The sequence below is a fragment of the Vespula vulgaris genome, chromosome 10, assembly GCF_905475345.1.
Source record: "Vespula vulgaris chromosome 10, iyVesVulg1.1, whole genome shotgun sequence".
Classification (NCBI taxonomy): Eukaryota; Metazoa; Arthropoda; class Insecta; order Hymenoptera; family Vespidae; genus Vespula; species Vespula vulgaris.
The window spans coordinates 3,882,640-3,900,804 of NC_066595.1; the positions used below are offsets into that span (position 1 = coordinate 3,882,640).

Here is an 18,165-nt window from a genome sequence, read left to right on the forward strand (position 1 = left end):
ATAATGGATTACGTATATTCCAAGGAAGATATGGATGTGCATGTGCATATACATGTATATATATAGAAGTGCATAGCGTGACATGAAAAAAATTCTACAAGTTTGATAACAACAATAGGTCCAAGATTTCTGATTTATTGGAATTCTTCGTATCAATTTTATTTTTTGTGATCACTGACTACAATGTACAATTAATGTTTTATTCCAAATCTAAAAATTATTCGACTATCGCGATACTAATCTTTTTTTACGTTTCAATTAAGAAATCTTTACTTTTATTATTTTCAATGGACATACTTTCTTAAAATTTGATAAACCGTTCGACTTATGTTTTATTCTATTAACATTTCATTTAGTATCCTAATTAGTATTAACTTTTCAATCGGATTATAGTATGCGTAAAATGTTCTTATATGAAACGTTGAAAGAATATAATGAGAGTTTTTTCGAAGAAAGTTGGAATATTTATCTCATTATTGCTTAATTTTGCTTGCAAAATATTGAGTTACATATTCCATTTTTGTTTGTCTATTTTTTTATGCATATATATATATATATATATATATATATATATACACACGCACACACATACACACGATATACGCTATGTATATAATATTGAATAGTTTTTACCCGTTAATAAAATAGATAGTTACGATTTACCGATAAAATAGAGTCTTCATTCCATTGGTTATCAAATTTATCAGCGACTAGCGTCACTATCGCCAAAGAATATATATAAGTTTATTTTGATCGTTAGTCTTGTTCTTTTTTGCAAAATCATCATGTCGTTTATCACGTTGTTCTAATTTAAGTCAAACTGTTAATATTTTCATAAAAAATGATATGTTCCAGGTAACATTGTAATATTATGAAATAATTGATCCCTCGGAAATTCATTCTATTAATTAACAAATCATTGTGTTCTTTGTAAAATAACAATTATATAACACATTCATTTTCATTACTTGTGGTATTAATAAATTTTTATTAAGAATATATATATATATATATGTATATGTCGTACGTATTATTATTTAGATGTATTAATTACGTGCAAGCTACAGAATTGGATCTAAAACGATATAATATACAAGGCATTATTCATCGACTCGATTGTAAAAAATGTAATCAATTTGTAGCTATAAAAGTGAATGATGATATTTTAGATCTAGATAATAGTTTTAACGATAAATATGAAAATAATTGGTGCGAGGTAATATTTATAAACAATATTTTGATTAACGTAGTACGATATATGTGATTGATATTAGTATATGTATTTTGATTAACGTAGTATAAAAGTATGATTGTTTCTTTAGATGAAAACCAATCAAGAGAGAATAATTTATTATATATTGTGTCAAATAATTTATGTTGAATTTGATACTCCGAAACCCGAAAAATTGGAGACACCATACGATTATGCCGATAAATTTGATATCGTTTTGATTAGATGGGAAAATGGAAAACCCATTGGTTTTTATACCATTAAACCTAAAGGTAATTTTTAATTCTAATTCTTTTTCAAATACATTGACGTAATTTATAATGTTAAAATAATTGATGAATTTGATAATTGATATCTTTAGGTACTGAAGTTTATTCGACCAAAGAAAAGTATACGATGCCTGTATTAGATACGGCATATATTCGATCGCCATATAGAAATAAAGGATTTGGTTCAGAAATTTTATTGGATATAATCAAACGTTTTCCTGACGAGGATATTGGATTTTCTAAACCAATTTCTAACGATATGCTGAAAGGTAAGGAACAAATATTTCTACGCTTTCTTTATTTTAATACAATGATAATGTGTTTTGAATTGAACATTTTTTTTATAGTATTGAAAAATTTTCTAAGAAATTACAAAGAATATAGATTACGTTTTTGGGAAATAGCCGATTGGGACATCTATGGTTCACAAAAATTAATATGGTTTGGCGTGAAAGATAAATTTCTTTAACGAAGAATATTTTGATTTTATTCAAAATGCAAAGCTATTTGAGTATTATAATAAAATATTAATATATTTTCTAAAGGAAAATGTGTTCTTATACATATATCTGAAATAGAATAAATTGAACATGATAATTACTACTCAATATATGTAATATATAATATATAATATATATATTATATATTATATAACATATATATATATATATATATATATGTATATATTTATATGTGATAATTTTATGGTAACATAAATTGAATGATTATACTATTTGATTAATATATGATATATTTATCGATATATCCCTATCATATATATATATATAGGAAACATTTCATTCATTTTAAGTTACTCTTAAACTCATTTAATAAGATAGAGCCTATAACCATTTTTTCACAATTTACACTAATTTCCAAATGTTCTGTGTCAATGATTTTTATCGTTACTAATACTAATGATTTAGATGCCAAAGTATGAGCAGCAAATCTGAAAATTTAAAGATTAATTATATAACTTACAGAATATATTTTTTTCTTAGAAGATTCTTAATGTATAAAAGAATCGAATCATTTACCTTATTATTTCATTTTCACTCGATATCATTGCAACGTTCGCCGTTTCGAAAATTTTTTCAGATAGATATTTCCTATTCCCCGAAAATGATATTTTTGCTGTATTTTCATTCATACCTTTTAATTTTGCCTTCTCGTTATTAAACATATTTTCTGGTAATAAAACTGATCTGATTAATTCTCCGATAGGAGCTTTAATAGTCACCGGACACGAATATTTCTCTTCGTCGATTGTAAAATCAATGTTAAAGTTTGCCGGTTGCATAGAGTCATTAAAATTTACACCTAGTGTAGAAGATAGAGTGGAATTTATTTCTAATAATGATATTCGCATAAACTCGTGAATCTGCATTCCTTTTTGAAGATTCTGAAAAAATTGTATTACATATTATCTATTCTGATCATATATAATTATCGTATTAATATTTGATTATCAAGCACTTCACCTTATTTCCAATCTGTATATCCTTGATTTGTTTATTTCCTTCGTTTGTAAATGTTAATTCGATGCTAATTAAATGAGGGCTAACTAAATGTTGAGACCTTGTAAATCTGTATTCTACTTTCAAACCATGCCCTGTAATATTATTCAACATCTCATATTTTTTAATAGGTATAAAAGAGGTAGAGACTTCTCTAATGCCATCTGTTGCGGTTGGATTAATAGGCGTTAAAAAACCACCTAAACTCGGTGTCATTATCGGTGTCATTGGTACAACTGTTAAATAAAAATATTTGTTATTTTTTTTTTTTTAATTTTATATACGAATTCCTTTTTGTAAACTCTTATGATTTTACCATCATCTAAATCTAAAAGTAAATCTAAGTTGCTTTTTGGTTTCTCTTTTTCTTCTGGTTTAATAGCTTTTTCCTCTTCTTCTTCTTCTTCATCACTATCCTGAGAATCACTATCTTCTTCAGAATCTGAATCTTCCTCGCTATCCGTCATACTGTCAGATTCTTCGGATCGTTTTATAATTTTCTTTTTTTCATTACTTTCAGACTTATCTGTTTCAGAGTATTCAGAGGATTCGCTTCCGTCGTCAGAACTCTCACTTGCTGAAGTTTCCAAAGATTCATCCTCTTCTGCTGTTAATAAAATTTATTCTTAAAAATGATTGTTTCCTGATCATCGAAGTTTTACAATGTTAATTACTATTTACCTTCTTCAGCAGTACTTTCATCATCACTGTAAAAAGGCTTTTCCTTTGCTTTTTGCTTTTTTTCTTTTCTTTCTTTTCGAGTATATTTATATTGTTCTTTTATATCTTGTACGTTTGTTGGTTCTACATTTCTAACAGATGGATCTGGTGCTACTTCAGGGAAAGGTGGCAATGGACGGTATCCTGCACAAGGCATGTTTAAGTAATGAGATAAAGTACCCAATTGAAATTCTGAATCTTTAAACCTTGAAGTTAGTGTAGGTGCTGGTTTTGGAGCTAGGAAAATCCTTTTTGCAAATTCAGGAAGCTTTTTTTTCGTTTCATTATCTTCAGAAAAAATAAAATGTTTCAGAAAACGTGCACGATCCCTGATGTCATAATTTTGATCATACTTTGCAAGTTGGAAGACATATTGACAAAATGGCTTAGTTTGCATTGGATTGTTCAAATACAATTTGACAGCTAAATTAAGAGTTTGTAACTTAACAATATCTTGTTCGTTAATAAAATTTTTTGCCATTTTTCTTAAAACATCAGGTGCAATTTTTGGTACGCGATCTGAGTATTCACCTAACAACCATAAAATAGATGCTCTTGCTTGCGGTATTGTTATAAAATCCATTAATTTAGCCATGTGAGCAATAATATCTTTGTGTTCATTTGGTTGCGTTTGCAATAATTTTTTTATTACAACAACACTTTCTGCTACAACAGCCTCTGAGAAAACAGGAAAATACATGTTTATAAAAATGTATATATAGACGACTTGAGAATTAACAAAATCTATGAAATCTTACCATCTCTGTTACTTAGCAAAGAAACTAAACCATTTAAACATGTGTCTGTAACTTCTTTTATATTACTGGCGCATCTACCGATAGCTTGGATGCTAGCTCCGACAAATTCTTTATCGCTACTTGAAATATATGTTTGGAATTCTCTTAGTATTACCCCGATACTAGTTTCAGTAGCTAAATTCGTTAATATATCTAATTTTAATAGCTTTATATGTGTGGGATCTGAAGTCCTTACAAAAAATGATTTCAGGAAGGGTTCAAACATGCCCTATATAAAATAATAATAATATTAATAACTTGTTTTTTGTGTTATATAATAATCGATTAAATAACATATACATGATCGAATAATTTAAATTAGATATAATAATATTTACAGTATACTTTAACATTATACTTACATTACCTTTCTTGTAATTGACATGCTTGCAATGCAATGTAGTACAATGCTTTGGACTTCTCTATGACCTCTTAATAATCTTATTAATGCTTTTGCTGCAATCATAACTTCACTACGTGCTGCTGTATGATGATATAATTGTGATACTGCCATTACAACTGAAGCATTACGACTTTGTAGAAGCGGTTTCGTATTTCGTAATAACAATCGATGATCAGGATCTATGGAAAATTTTGGTTTTTTCGTATTAGAGGAATCTGAATCCGAGTCGTAAAATGGACGATTTTCATCTTCTTCCAAGCTCTAAAAATAATTATTTCTTAGAATCATCTCTCAATGAGGAGTCAATAATATTGATAGAGTGATCTGGACATAGTAATACACTTACATCTATATTAGGGTTAATGAACTGTGCTCTGGCATATCTTGTGAGCATGTTAACTATGACTACTTGACCCCACTCATCAACATCAACTAATAAATTACATAGTTTTCTGTAATTTTTATGAATCAAGTCTATTCTTTCTGGACATACTTCTTCGAAAGCCATTACTGCAGAACCAACAACAAGGGTTGTTTTGTCAGATAAAAGTTTTTCTAAAACTCCAATCAATTCTTCTTTTTGTTCAGGATCTAAAGAATACAATTTAGGAATAGCATGTGCTGCGGTTTTACGTACATACGGTGACATATCACTAGCAGAATCTTTAATAGCAAGCATCACAATGGGCACGATCATAGAAACCCTGATACTAGATAAAACTCTTAAAGCACTGGCTCTTATCAATTGATTGGGATCTTTTAAAGCTCTTTGAAATGTAGATATTGACAAGAGTGCGAGATCTTGTTGGTCTTCTGCATAACGAACTAGATATACATATACCAACTTTTTTACTTCAATATTTTTTGATACAACATTTTTTACTACTGCCGGAAAAAGTTCAGATGCATCTCTTCCTTTAGCCACCATCTACAAATGTATATCTTTATGATTTCATTATTTTTATAATAAAATTACATTAATATAAATTAAGAAATGTTTTAAATAAAAGTAAAATATTATTGCATTTAATATAAAGACAACTTTTTAACATAAACTTTATTAAAATATTATTTAATTACCCCTATTATACGCTTCATTGCTTCTAACTTCAAACCATCTTTGTTGCTATCTAGCATTTGCTTTAAATCTTCATGTCTGAAAAAATTAGATATCGTATTAATCTTTCTCACTCTTTCTCTCTCTTCCTTTATATATATATATACACGCACACATATATACATATAATCGTAGCATAAATATTATAGAGTTCTTTAAGAGATTATTAAGTATTAATTACTTTTTGTAATCAGAGTGGAAAAATCCACCAGATGCAGGATCTGCTGCAAGCTCTGGATCTCCTGCACTTGATGGCCTATCACTACTGTATGATCCACCATTATTTGATAAAGTATTTGCTGCAGCAGTTAACATGATGATCCGATTTTCCGATTGATCGTCTTGATTTTATTTATATAATAAAAAAATCTCTATTTTCTAAAGTAACACGTTATTTTTTAAAACTTTTGACAGCCAGCTGTACTTTCCAAGAATCCATAGTATTCCAATAACAGAGTCGCCAACTGTATAAATCCTAATTCATATTTGTCCAAAGCATCCTCTAAGTTTGATTTGATAAAGATTAAAAAAAAAATTTTAGGTTCATTTACAATAATAATATGTCAGAATGAAATTATTTAATAAATATTTATTATAACAAATTTAATAGATCCAATAATAAATATTTTCTATTTCTATTTATTAGATGTATAACTGTAATACACTTACGTAGTTTTGGATAATCTTAAGATGAATCGTTTCTAGATACTTAATATGTTACAAAATCACGTTTTCTATGGTGTGTTTATATTTTAACCAATTTCAATCTAAATTTTACGAGAAACGTATTCAATATAGTTTCTCTTAAAAATAAAAGATAGTTTATTGTAAACTTAAAATAATATTATACGCTTGAAAAATAGTATTTAAATACTTATTTAAATTAAATAGTTAAAATGAAAAGAAAAAATGTGGTTATAATTTTATAGATATAAATTTGATAACCTTTATTTCTCTGATAAATTAATTTATAAACAAAAAATGTTTCTTCGTTTACATTTACGATTGTTAAATAATACCGTGTCAATTACAAGACACAGCTCAAAGAAATATGCAACAATTGTATCCGAAGAAAGTCAAATCACAAATGCTCCAGTTTATCCACCTATATTAGATTTGTCTTTCAAAGCTAAACAAAAGAGAAAAAAAGAAGTTTGGCACGATGAAATTAAAAAAATTAAAACTGTTGAAGAAAAGATTTTTAAAATCAACATGCCACGTTATTACGGCTGGAAATCATTAATTTTGGATGAACATGTAATACCTTACAATTCTTTGGAACATGCGCAATACATTACAAGAACTTATATTATTAAAGAACGTGGACTTCCAACTTTTTACAATAATGTAATATTGGATGAAGAGCTTGAATCTATCGTAAATGATAATAAAAGTTTAATTGAAGACATTATTGCATTTGAATATTCAAGTAGAAAGTAAATATTAGTTGGTTTTCAATAATAATTTCAATGTTCTGATAAGATAATCTACTTTATTTTATAAATCTTATATACTGTATATATATCTTGTAATATTCTTTGTATATGACTAGATTTTAAGTTATTGTTAAATAAGTTTGTAGTTTCATGAAAATTGATATTGCATTTCAGAAGGAAACAAGAATTAAAAGAAATTCAAGTAGAAAGTAAAGCAGCGATGGAAAATATTGTAGCAAGTGCGATTGTATATCAAATTAATAGAACATTACTATCAAATCTTGTTACTATTAGGCCACATTTATTGGAAGTTCAAACCGATTTTGAACCTCGTGTTGAAGCATTTTGGTTTGTTGGTGGGATAGATCCACCGGGATTAAAAATAAAGGCAAGGAAAAAGATACATTGGATGAGAGAATATGCCTATGATCCAGTAGATATTCCTATACAGTATTATGGCAAATCTATTCTCCAGTCACGACATAATCTTCCTTTAAAGGAAATCATGTCTTTGAGCGAATGCGAAGATTCTTCTTTGACTATTCCACAGTTTAAGTTTGATCCCAGAGTATTAGGATATGTATTGGATCGAAAGCATGTTACAAATATACCAGGATTTTGGCCTGGTGATCCATGTGAATTTGGTCTTTTATCTTACCACAATTGTGGATACATAGCTGAAAGACCAGAAACATATAAAGATGAAAATGATGCACTTCTTAAACAAGCTATTTTAGCTTCCTACAGTTGGTTATTATCACAAGCCTGTTATCAAGGTATATTTTTCGAAATATTTTAATTTTAATAGTTAAGTGATGTCTAGATTTTTACTTAACGAATTTTATAGGTTTCTCAACGTTCCACGATGTTACTTATCCATTTGTCAATCAAGCTGTTATAACTAATGGGCAGTATTGGTCATTCTATGTTTATCAACTTAATACTACTGTACTGCATTCAGAAAATGTTGATGAAAATCCGAGACGTAATATATGTTGGGCTACAGAATCTGTAAAACTATTTGATAAAATTGAGGGTGAAAAGGTTCATGGTTTGAACACCGATGTTCTTAAATCTTTAATTAAATTTTATGCAAATACTCCTGAAGAAAAAATGATCGAAATGAAACCAAATTTGGGGAACGATGTACAAAAAATAGCTGACATTCAATCTGACAGACGAAGAGACTGGTTGGAAAGATATTATAAACATCTCGTAACAAATAGGCCACGTCATAGGTAAAATTAACTTATTAATTGAATTAAATAACTAATTTTAATATTAATGTGTATGTGTGTGTAAAATTTAGATACCAAAAATAATATTAGAATTAAGTTCAATCATGTCTTTTTTATTTCTTTTATAGAAAAGCACCAGAGATATATCATTGGCAAAAAATTTATCTTATTGATAATAAGACGTGTCCTATGATGAAAAAGAGACATCCATTCCAATTTGGAATTTCTGTTATGAATCGTAAACTCAATGATCATGCCCTAAAGTATGTACCAAAATGTTTAAGAGTGAATCCAAAGAAGAAATTAGGTAACTGGGAACAAACTTTTTACCCATAGATTTTTAATGTTTTCTCTTTTTTGCAAACAATTTCTCTCAATGCAAATATTTTAATATTTTTCATAGATTATAATATAATGTTTAATATATACAATCTTATACAATATAAATATAAATGAATTAAACGGTTCTTTCCGCATATCATATGTTTCATAATTTCAATATCAGATCATTAAATATTTATTTATATAATATAGTGTGAATGGAATATGAACTTACTTTCATCTTGATATTACCGTTTTTAGAATCTATAATTGTAATATTCTTACTTTTGGAGCTCCTAAAACAAAGGAAGTAAATAATAAATTTATGATTGTAAAAGAATTTTCATAGCAAATAAGGTATACATACGTATTGTACAGTACAACTACGATCATTTTTGAGGGAGTTTCGAAAGCAATACTTTTGATGTCATTTGTCTCCATGCTTTCAATTCTTACAGAATTTCGTTCTACGAATCTACTGAAATGTTTGATCGCGTAGTACATCGGTTGTTTAAAAAATTCATCAGTTTCAGGATTGACTATGATAGGTGAATCAACAAAATTGTTGATATAATTTGGACTACCCATTTTATTTAAAGCAAGATTCCAATCTATCCATCCTGTTACCGAGTGTCGTAAATTCTACACAAGATATTTTATAAAAATTAATATTACAATTAACCAAATTTTATGTATTAGATTCTTGGGAAAAAGTTCAAAGAATACCTGGATTATGTTGAGAATATAATCTTCTCCTCTTTCCCAAGATCCAAGTTTTACTTTCGGGTAATCGTTAGCTTTAGAACCTAATGGAATTAAAAAAAGTTCGGGAAATAGAGAGAGAGAAAGAGTATATTTTTAATTTTAAATTTACTCTAATCAATTATCATATTATTTAAAAACTTATTATAAAAAACTTACCAACACATGCTTCGGTCAAAAGAAGAAATTTATTTGGATATTTATCATGAGTTATGTCTAACAATGAAGGGGAAACAAAGTCGTCCGTATACCAGTGTACAGCTATGCCATGGATATAGTCATATGCTTTTTTATTGGAGAGAATAAAATCCAAAAACTCTATTAAATAGAATCTCTGATCGTCTAAAACTAGGATGATCGTTTCATTGTACTCCGAACGCGCCAAAGTCGGTCCAAGATTATTAGCTATCCAATCCCCTAGATTAAATGGAATCCATCCCATACAAGATATATTCGCTCCAGGGAACCACGCATCGTTAGGTTCATTTCCCGTTGAAACAGCCCATATATCAATGCCATGACTTTTATATTTTTGTAAAAATTTTATATAATAATCGGCATATGTTTGATAATATTTTTTTAGGAGAACACCTGTAATCGTACGATTGCGTTATTGAAACAGATCTTTAAGATCGAAGAAAAGAATAACAAACGTTGTTTTAATAAGTCAAATGATTTACTTGGTCCAGAATAGTTATTATTAGATTTCATCCATATTGGTGGACTCCAAACGGCTGAAGTGAGTTTCAATTCAGGAGATAATTCTTTCGCTCTTTTGATAAAAGGAATTTTATAATCTATATCCTCTTCGGTTAATTCAAAATGCTCGAGGTTGTCATCATTCTCCGTTTCATCATACGTATAAGCTCTTGTAGAAAAATCACTACCACCGATTGGTACACGACCTAAATTATATTTGCTACCAGTTTCAGAGAAGTATGATCTAGATCGGATATACATTAAAATTATTAACATTATTAAAAATAATAATTTTTTCAACTGTTTCGATTAAATCATCGGCTTTTAAATCATCAGAGTTCTACAAGCTTTCTAGAATTATTTTCTTTAGCATTTTTTATATTTGTTTTTAATCAAAAATAGAACTTTTTTTATTACTCACTGCATCAGCATCTCTTGAGTTGGTTCACTCAATGTTTTAATATTAATTCCCACTGAATCGGTAAATGCTCCACCAAAACCCCATATTTTCTGATAGTTCTTATCTCTATAAACGGTTATAGTATCCTCAAGTGAAACTACTACATCCTCATTGGGAATCGTATTGTAGTCAAATCCATCTACGAATTTTCCTTCGGAGAAACTCAATCTAAGACCATCCCTACTGGAACTATATACATGGAAGTTTTTTTCTTTCGGGTCCTCGACATTTGGTACCGAATCGCAGTAAGTCGAATTGCAAACGCACACGATACTATCGTAATTAAATTTTCGTGGTATACAATCATTTGCTTTTCCTAAAATCAGATATATTTAGACGATAGAAAAAAATGTAATAATAATAATTTCACGATTGGCTTACCTTTATAAATGAAAAACACGATAAAAAAAAATATTTTATATATCATAATTAATTTTTTTGATTAGACAATTTTTTTTTATTTGATCTGCGAAACAAAAAAAGAATATTGTTATCACTTGCTGTTAACAAAAAATTAATTTACTCAACGAATCAACGGTTCAGTCTCTAAAATGTAAGTTCTTTATATGTAGAATATAGTACTACCTTTCAAATTTCTAAACTTGTACTGAACGCTACTTATGCTTTGCGACTATTAATATAACAATTCAGCCTAATTATTTTTTTAACTTTTACGTAATGCTTTACGTAATATCATATAATTACCTTTAACGATTAAATTCCTTAAATATCTAAGTCTTATCAATTTGTAGACAATATGTTAATAACAAAAGGTCATTAGGAATGACGTGTTAAGATAGATGGACTAATTGTAAAAGAGAATATTTCTTGAAATACGTTTATATCTTGAGGTCTAATTAAATTTCAAAAAAGTTTCACCATGACTGAATAAATATTAAAAAAAATCAAAGTATATATATATATATATATATGTTTATATATATATGTAAAAAATTATAATATAAAGTAATATATAAAATGTTATTATTTATTTACGGTAATATCTTCAACTTCATAAAAATATATATTTGAATGAAGAACTGCAAATTTTTCAATGAATATTTATCTAAATGTATTCAAAAATATTCGAAGAAGTTAAATTTTTTATCGACTATCGTATGTTATTGATAATAAGGAAAAAAAGCAAGAAAAAGAAAAAGAAAAAAAAAAAAGAAAAGAAAAAATAAATTATCATTATAAAAAGTTACATTATGTTAAAATCCAGAGAAATAAATAAATTCAACAAATTTTAAGTTTCATGCGTCAGAGGCGGGTAAATAAATATAGAAACATTGTTAAAGGTAATTATACTGATTCATTAGAAATTAATATTAATTATTAATCATTCTTGCATCCAATGGAGGGGAATAATTGATGAGTCTACCAATCTAATTTTGTATTAATTCATTAGAAATTAATATTAATTATTCATTCTTGCATATGACACTTTAAAATGGAGTCGATCGATCATATTCGTCACTCTGTTTTACCTTTCTCTCTCTCTCTCCTTCTGTCTCTGTCTCCGTCTCTATCTCTTTCTCTCTCTTTCGTGCAATCCTAGTTGAAATGGAATGTTATATAGAGAAGTCAACGAATTTGAAGCCGGTAAACGAGACCCAGAGGCACGGTAAAAGTAGATATATTGCCATGAGCGTAGTACTGCTATTCCCAATAGAACATTACGTATAATGTGACGTGTAGGTATACGATTATGCGCATGCGCGTCACTACCGTCTTCACTTTGTACGAAACACAATTAAATACATAGATCTATAATAATATACTACTCGAATATATATAATACAGTTCGTACTAATCATAATAACAGTATAATCTTATCTTAACATCCGGAAAAAAGTATGATTAGATATAATTTTATTTATATGGCTCAAAAAAAAAATATAGATTATCGACAAGCACTTACGTATAATAGAGACAGCGTGCCTGTTTATTTTGAAAATTTGGAATATCTAGTGAATTAACAAGATATTTTTCTTTCTTACGAAATAAACTTCGTTTAACTACATAATTTGAGAAGTATAAAAGGAGATAAGAGGTTCGTAGCATTTAGTTTAATAGCCGACAACCAGTGATATAAGGGTATAATTCTTAGGGAGTCACAAATTGTAATATAATTTATAAAATTTTATAATAATAAATGATCTTGTATCACACGTTGAATTCTCGACAAATATCATTGGACTATCGTATATAGTTCAATTAAAAAGAAATGAATTTGGCTTTGAAATTTCCCTCGTCGTTCGACCTGAAAAAAAATTGGCATCAAATAATATGCCCTTTCGTACGAAACGAATTTGTAAAAAATTTTTTTTGTTAGGTTCAGTCTCTCACGAGGTATTTCAATTTTTCGAAATAAATGAGACATGCTGTATATATCGCGCGCGTGTGTGTGTAGAATTATACTTCAGTAAATTTAGAATGGTTTTTTTTTACATTATTATTAAAAAATACATGTAATGATTTTATTTGAAAATAATTGAATCTTTTTTATTGAAAAGAAAATATTTAGTGAAGTTTCTATTGTTGCAATTTATCGTCGATTAGAGAATGTTAAGTTTCTGTTTACATTATTTTTTGTCAAATTTTCATAATTGCCATTATATATTTATCTATATATATTGTCGAATATTTATAGAATATTACTTTTAAAATTGGCGGGGCATTAAACTCGGCGCCATCTAGCGAAATTAACATACATTAAAGATGCAGTTGCATTTTATGATTTAATCGTGGTTGATTTATGATTACAATAAAAGATAAAAATTAAAAGGAAATCTTAATTCTGTGTTTTATAAATGAAACAATTAGACCATATTAATCAGGTACTTTATTCGATATATTTTTCTTCTTCTTTTTCAAAATTGTTAAAATTCGAACTAATTATCCTCGCTTAACCTAACATATACTTTCTTCAGAAGATATTATTCAACTATATAATAATATAATATATAATTTGCAATATGAAATCGTCGATTTTTTTCGAGTTATAGAAAAAGAAATTCCTTTAATCGATTTTACAAAAACGAAGAAAGATTTGGATTCAAATGGGAATAAATTTTCCGGATGGCGAACGTTTTCGTTGACACGTTGAGTTGCATTTTCATAACGATCAAAGTCTGTGTGCATCGGGAATATTCATACCGAGGAAAGACATATTCCTCTGCAGCTATTCTCCGAGATGCAATTTTCTCTTTCCTTTTCTCTCTCTCTCTCTCTCTCTCGTTCTCTCTTTCTCTCTTTCCGTCTTTCTCTCGCTAGGAGGGCCAAAATCGTCAAGAAGATATCGTTGCAGACAAAATGAAGAAGGATAAAAGATAAAGGTAAAGATTTGAAAGTGACATATTCAATTTCCAGAAAGCGATATGTCTCTTGATGGCGGACAACTTTTGTGCATCCGTGTATAGGTACACATGGGAGTGTGTACATCGGTGGAAAAATTTCCGTCATATAGATATGTGTCTTTTATCATTTCGTAAAAAAATGATATAATAATAATAATAATAATAATAATAATAATAATAATATTTGATAAAAATTCGACTTTTTAATGTCAGATGATAACACAATGTTTATTTAATTTTCGATATTGATTTCGAATAATTTTAAATTTCGTACGTAATATATGTTAAACGTATTTTTAACGACATCTGTCGGAATATGTTGTCATTTTTTATTTCGATACAAACGATGTTCGTTATTCTTTTTTTTTTTGTAGCAGCAGCAATAGTAGCAGCAATAGTGCCGTTAAATCGTTAAAATTCTTAGGATTCGTCGCTATGTTCGAAGTTGAAACGAATCGCTTCGAATTTCATGACATGGGCGGACAGTAGAAAAGTTGGTAAGTTTTTGTGATTGTAACGAAATTTTGAAAAATGCGATAAAAAATAACCTGTATTGCATGGCCGAGTGAACAGGTATATTCTCGCGCACTGATTCGTATATAACCTCATTGCATACAACTTTTACTCGAAAATTCTGTTCGAATTCGTGTAATTCATTTTTCATGCTTTCCCAAGCAGAGATGTAAATTTTATGCTATTATTGAAATCGGTAGATCGAATCCCCTAACCGCAGGTGCCTCACGTACGTTGTTCCTAGCTTATCGTTTCTTGCACGTGTGACCTTCCTATTATATGTGTACATACATAAAAAGAAGATAAAGGAAAGTAAAAAATAAAAATAAAAAAAGAAAAAAAAAGAAAAGGAACGAGTTACAAAGTATTGCTCTTCTTTTTCTTTTCTTTTTCTTTTTCCTTTTTTTCTAACCACTCCAACGATTCTATCGGACATATTTTGCTCGTGAAAATATTTCATTGATCTTTATGCTATCATTTTCACTAATAACATGGAAATTAATGGAAATTAACTTAATTTTTCGATAATTTTACACTTCATTTAGTGTATTATTACTGGTATGATAGATAACATTTTTCTTATAACTACTGTCCTTCTCAAACGTTCTCGTTAAATATTCGCTCATATATTTTTTTGACCTTCTTTTCTTTTTATAGAAAAAAAGAAAAAGAGGAAAAACTAAATAATGATTATATTTAACTAAAAATTAAAATAATATGACCGAACTAAATTACTACTACTAATTGACTAAAAAATAAAAATAATGATTACGTTTTTATCAGTAAATAATATTTTTTTACATGACTTGTCCGTATTTATTTTACAGGAAAAATTTAATTATATATTTATGATAATCGTAGTTATCCATATATTTTTTTCATGTCTCTTTTATGTTATATTATTTATTTATTTATTTATTTATTTATTTATTTATTTATTTTCGTTATTACTCTTCTGCTCTAAGAAAACAATATCCCTTTCCAGAAACCATATTTTTTGATAAAATATAAAAATTCATATAGCGTTGAAATAAACATCGATTTCTAAATATTCTTTTATTTCTTTCTCTCTCATTTTTTGTCTCTTTTCATTCTCTTTTTCTTTCCCTATCGCATGGACGAATATTAGCGTAAAATATCAAATTTATTTCCGCCATGTATTAATTCCTTCTTATCATAAGTGTGTCAATGGTTGATTTAAATATACATGAGTAATGTTCGGAAATATATAATAGATATACGAACGTTCAAATAAATGTGTCGTAACTTTTTTGCAGTACAATTCCTGTTATTTTACTATTATTATTTATTTATTTAAGAAATTAAAATCTCTCTCTCTCTCTCTCTCTCTGTTTCTCTCTCTCGATATGTCATAGTAAAAATGAAATGGTTGAGACATGGAAAATGTTTATGGTTCCGTCCATTACACGATTTCAAATTTGTAAACGACAAACGTTTTAGTTGGGAGGGTGGAGCACTCCATAAAACCTGACCCCCACTGATATAAACTATAAACAGCGAAATGTGGCGAATTGCGGAGATTGTACGCGGGTATAGTCAGAGAAGAAGGGTTGAAGGGGGTGGTAGAAGAGGAGTAGGAGGAGGAGGGGTATGTGGCGAAGTTGGCATGGTAGTTAGGAAAATGGGGCAGTTTTGTGGGAAAATAAAATAGGTAATGGAGCTAGCAAGGTAGCTATGTAAAGCAGCTGCCGGTGACGGCTGCACGAATCACAGTACTTTTGTTATAATATTCTCTCGATTTCGACCAAAACTTATATCTGGTTAATAGTTTACTTTCTTTTCTTTTTTTTTTCTTTCTTTTTTTTTCTGTCCACATTTTTCTCCTATCTAATTTCTCCATTCGTTCTCCAGTGATTACGTTAGACTCGAATTAGGTGAATTTTATTAAGGAGGGCTAGTATTTATCGAATTCAGTATTTTTTAATATTTTAAATAAATATTTTAAATATAATATTTTCAATAAATATTGTCAATATTTATAATGATAAATTATCAATACGTGATATACACAATTTTTGTCCAATCTTGACATTCAGTTATTTATACTGATCGAAATATTCATGTATACTGAGCATTGGTTTCACAAAGCACTTTCTGTTAATAAATAAAAGTATTAATCAAATAAATAGAAGTGCTTGTTACATAGAGTTTGAATAATCTGAGTAAATTCTAAACGAAAATTAATATAATATAATAATTTTTAAATATTATGAATAATCGTAAGTAGTTTTTTTTTTTCATTAATATTGTAAAGCATTGGTAACAACGAGGTATCGAGGAATGTTTTTTTTCTAAAAAGTTTAGTAGTATTATATAAACAATGGGAAACGAGATATAAATTTAATTGAATCGTAGGACTGTTCTTCTGGCATGATTCTCATTCTCTCGGAAGTATGAGAGTTATTTATTTATGCAAATTATTTCAGGAAAGTTTTTAATGAGAATCCGTAACCTCGAATTGTAACCAAGAATTCGAAAGTTTGTCTCGATTAAAATGATAATTAAATAACATTTCGAAGTTATTATTGCATGATACGTTATGAGAAATGTATATTTTCATTAATAGCTGTTCTGTATCTCTTCCTCCTTTATTTCATATTATATTAATATTCGTGAATTTAAAAGAATCATATGTTCTTAAATATAATGAAATATTAATAATAACGAACCGAACGAATCAATGATTGAAACATAATATTTATTAATACTAAAACACAATTTTCCTTTCTCTTGTTTTTCTCCTCCCATAGAATGTGCATAATTTCAATTTTATTTATTGTATAATTTTTAAGTTAAAAGTAATCAATCGATAATTATTTTTCTAAAAAGTAACATCGCTTAAAAACATTTTTATCTATTAGATATAACGAAGGAAGAAAGGAGACAATGTGTGTGTTTAAAACGAAGTTGGAAAGGATCCTGGTTTTAGTCAGTTTTAGAAGTCGCAAAACATAACACGCGTTTAGGAGGAGGGAGGTGGCGGATAAGGGGAAAGAGCGGAAAAGTGGGAGGGGGGAGGGGTAGGTGGTGCAGGTTTAAAGGAGTATATGTACAAAAGAACGAAAGGAACGAAGGAACGCGTGCGACAACAGGGCTGAAACGCAAGCCACGTTTCGTGGAAGGTACTCGACCGTTGGTGGCGTTCGTAAGAATAAGTGGCACTTTACTCTCCAGGCGAGGTGAAATTAAATTCAACCAAGATAAATGGTGCCGCTAAGCCAGAGCATCTACTACTAGTTTCTCTGTCTTTCTCTCTCTCTTTCTCTCTTTCTCTCATATTCTTACTCGCGTGCGGTAGC

The 18,165-nt window shown here is 28.5% G+C and overlaps 4 protein-coding genes and 1 long non-coding RNA gene across 7 annotated transcripts in view; 3 read left to right on the forward strand and 2 right to left on the reverse strand.

Moving 5' to 3' along the window:
• Positions 1-96: 96 nt before the first annotated feature.
• On the forward strand, positions 97-2,096 carry LOC127066900 (soluble lamin-associated protein of 75 kDa-like). Of its 2 annotated transcripts, XM_051001160.1 has the most exons (5): positions 97-855; positions 1,042-1,216; positions 1,323-1,503; positions 1,593-1,769; positions 1,848-2,096. In XM_051001160.1, the coding sequence occupies exons 1-5, from the start codon at positions 842-844 to the stop codon at positions 1,967-1,969; spliced, it is 669 nt and encodes a 222-aa protein (XP_050857117.1). In that variant the 5' UTR covers positions 97-841; the 3' UTR covers positions 1,970-2,096. The 2 variants fall into 2 exon arrangements, with proteins under 2 accessions (XP_050857117.1, XP_050857119.1); XM_051001162.1 differs by lacking the exon at positions 1,042-1,216.
• A 137-nt stretch (positions 2,097-2,233) lies between these two features.
• On the reverse strand, positions 2,234-6,511 carry LOC127066875 (AP-3 complex subunit beta-2). 2 transcript variants are annotated; one of them, XM_051001117.1, is made up of 10 exons: positions 6,236-6,511; positions 6,018-6,093; positions 5,284-5,865; positions 4,902-5,198; positions 4,496-4,763; positions 3,699-4,415; positions 3,334-3,621; positions 2,982-3,253; positions 2,538-2,902; positions 2,234-2,449 (listed from the first exon to the last, which is right to left on the reverse strand). In XM_051001117.1, the coding sequence occupies exons 1-10, from the start codon at positions 6,367-6,369 to the stop codon at positions 2,302-2,304; spliced, it is 3,147 nt and encodes a 1,048-aa protein (XP_050857074.1). In that variant the 5' UTR covers positions 6,370-6,511; the 3' UTR covers positions 2,234-2,301. The 2 variants fall into 2 exon arrangements, with proteins under 2 accessions (XP_050857074.1, XP_050857073.1); XM_051001116.1 differs by having other exon boundaries at positions 3,334-3,624.
• A 270-nt stretch (positions 6,512-6,781) lies between these two features.
• On the forward strand, positions 6,782-9,206 carry LOC127066880 (28S ribosomal protein S30, mitochondrial). The gene is made up of 4 exons (XM_051001121.1): positions 6,782-7,490; positions 7,665-8,266; positions 8,338-8,728; positions 8,857-9,206. The coding sequence occupies exons 1-4, from the start codon at positions 7,036-7,038 to the stop codon at positions 9,062-9,064; spliced, it is 1,656 nt and encodes a 551-aa protein (XP_050857078.1). The 5' UTR covers positions 6,782-7,035; the 3' UTR covers positions 9,065-9,206.
• Positions 9,096-12,703, reverse strand: LOC127066885 (lysosomal acid glucosylceramidase). The gene is made up of 8 exons (XM_051001134.1): positions 12,461-12,703; positions 11,352-11,436; positions 10,932-11,286; positions 10,492-10,754; positions 9,971-10,402; positions 9,776-9,855; positions 9,417-9,691; positions 9,096-9,345 (listed from the first exon to the last, which is right to left on the reverse strand). The coding sequence occupies exons 2-8, from the start codon at positions 11,395-11,397 to the stop codon at positions 9,246-9,248; spliced, it is 1,551 nt and encodes a 516-aa protein (XP_050857091.1). The 5' UTR covers positions 11,398-11,436; positions 12,461-12,703; the 3' UTR covers positions 9,096-9,245.
• Positions 12,704-12,758: 55 nt separating this feature from the next.
• Positions 12,759-18,165, forward strand: part of LOC127066908 (uncharacterized) — a 59,096-nt gene continuing 53,689 nt past the window's right edge. The window contains exons 1-2 of the long non-coding RNA XR_007782520.1: positions 12,759-14,311; positions 14,707-14,829. This is a non-coding gene — a long non-coding RNA (uncharacterized LOC127066908). The remainder of the gene's footprint in view (positions 14,312-14,706; positions 14,830-18,165) is intronic.

What these genes read in the sequence shown, in the direction of transcription:
- LOC127066880 (XM_051001121.1), top strand. Translation starts at nt 7,036, where the DNA reads ATGTTTCTTCGTTTACATTTACGATTGTTAAATAATACCGTGTCAATT. An exon ending in TTTGAATATTCAAGTAGAAA is followed by an intron (nt 7,491 to 7,664) that starts GTAAATATTAGT and finishes ATTGCATTTCAG; the next exon opens with AAGGAAACAAGAATTAAAAG. An exon ending in ACAAATAGGCCACGTCATAG is followed by an intron (nt 8,729 to 8,856) that starts GTAAAATTAACT and finishes TTTCTTTTATAG; the next exon opens with AAAAGCACCAGAGATATATC.
- LOC127066885 (XM_051001134.1), bottom strand. Translation starts at nt 11,397, where the DNA reads ATGATATATAAAATATTTTTTTTTATCGTGTTTTTCATTTATAAAG. An exon ending in TAATAACTATTCTGGACCAA is followed by an intron (nt 10,403 to 10,491) that starts GTAAATCATTTG and finishes GTACGATTACAG; the next exon opens with GTGTTCTCCTAAAAAAATAT. An exon ending in TTTGACCGAAGCATGTGTTG is followed by an intron (nt 9,856 to 9,970) that starts GTAAGTTTTTTA and finishes TAATTCCATTAG; the next exon opens with GTTCTAAAGCTAACGATTAC.
- LOC127066875 (XM_051001116.1), bottom strand. Translation starts at nt 6,369, where the DNA reads ATGTTAACTGCTGCAGCAAATACTTTATCAAATAATGGTGGATCATAC. An exon ending in TCATTAACCCTAATATAGAT is followed by an intron (nt 5,199 to 5,283) that starts GTAAGTGTATTA and finishes AATTATTTTTAG; the next exon opens with AGCTTGGAAGAAGATGAAAA. An exon ending in TTTGCTAAGTAACAGAGATG is followed by an intron (nt 4,416 to 4,495) that starts GTAAGATTTCAT and finishes CTGTTTTCTCAG; the next exon opens with AGGCTGTTGTAGCAGAAAGT.
- LOC127066900 (XM_051001160.1), top strand. An exon ending in ATGAAAATAATTGGTGCGAG is followed by an intron (nt 1,217 to 1,322) that starts GTAATATTTATA and finishes TTGTTTCTTTAG; the next exon opens with ATGAAAACCAATCAAGAGAG. An exon ending in TTCTAACGATATGCTGAAAG is followed by an intron (nt 1,770 to 1,847) that starts GTAAGGAACAAA and finishes TTTTTTTTATAG; the next exon opens with TATTGAAAAATTTTCTAAGA.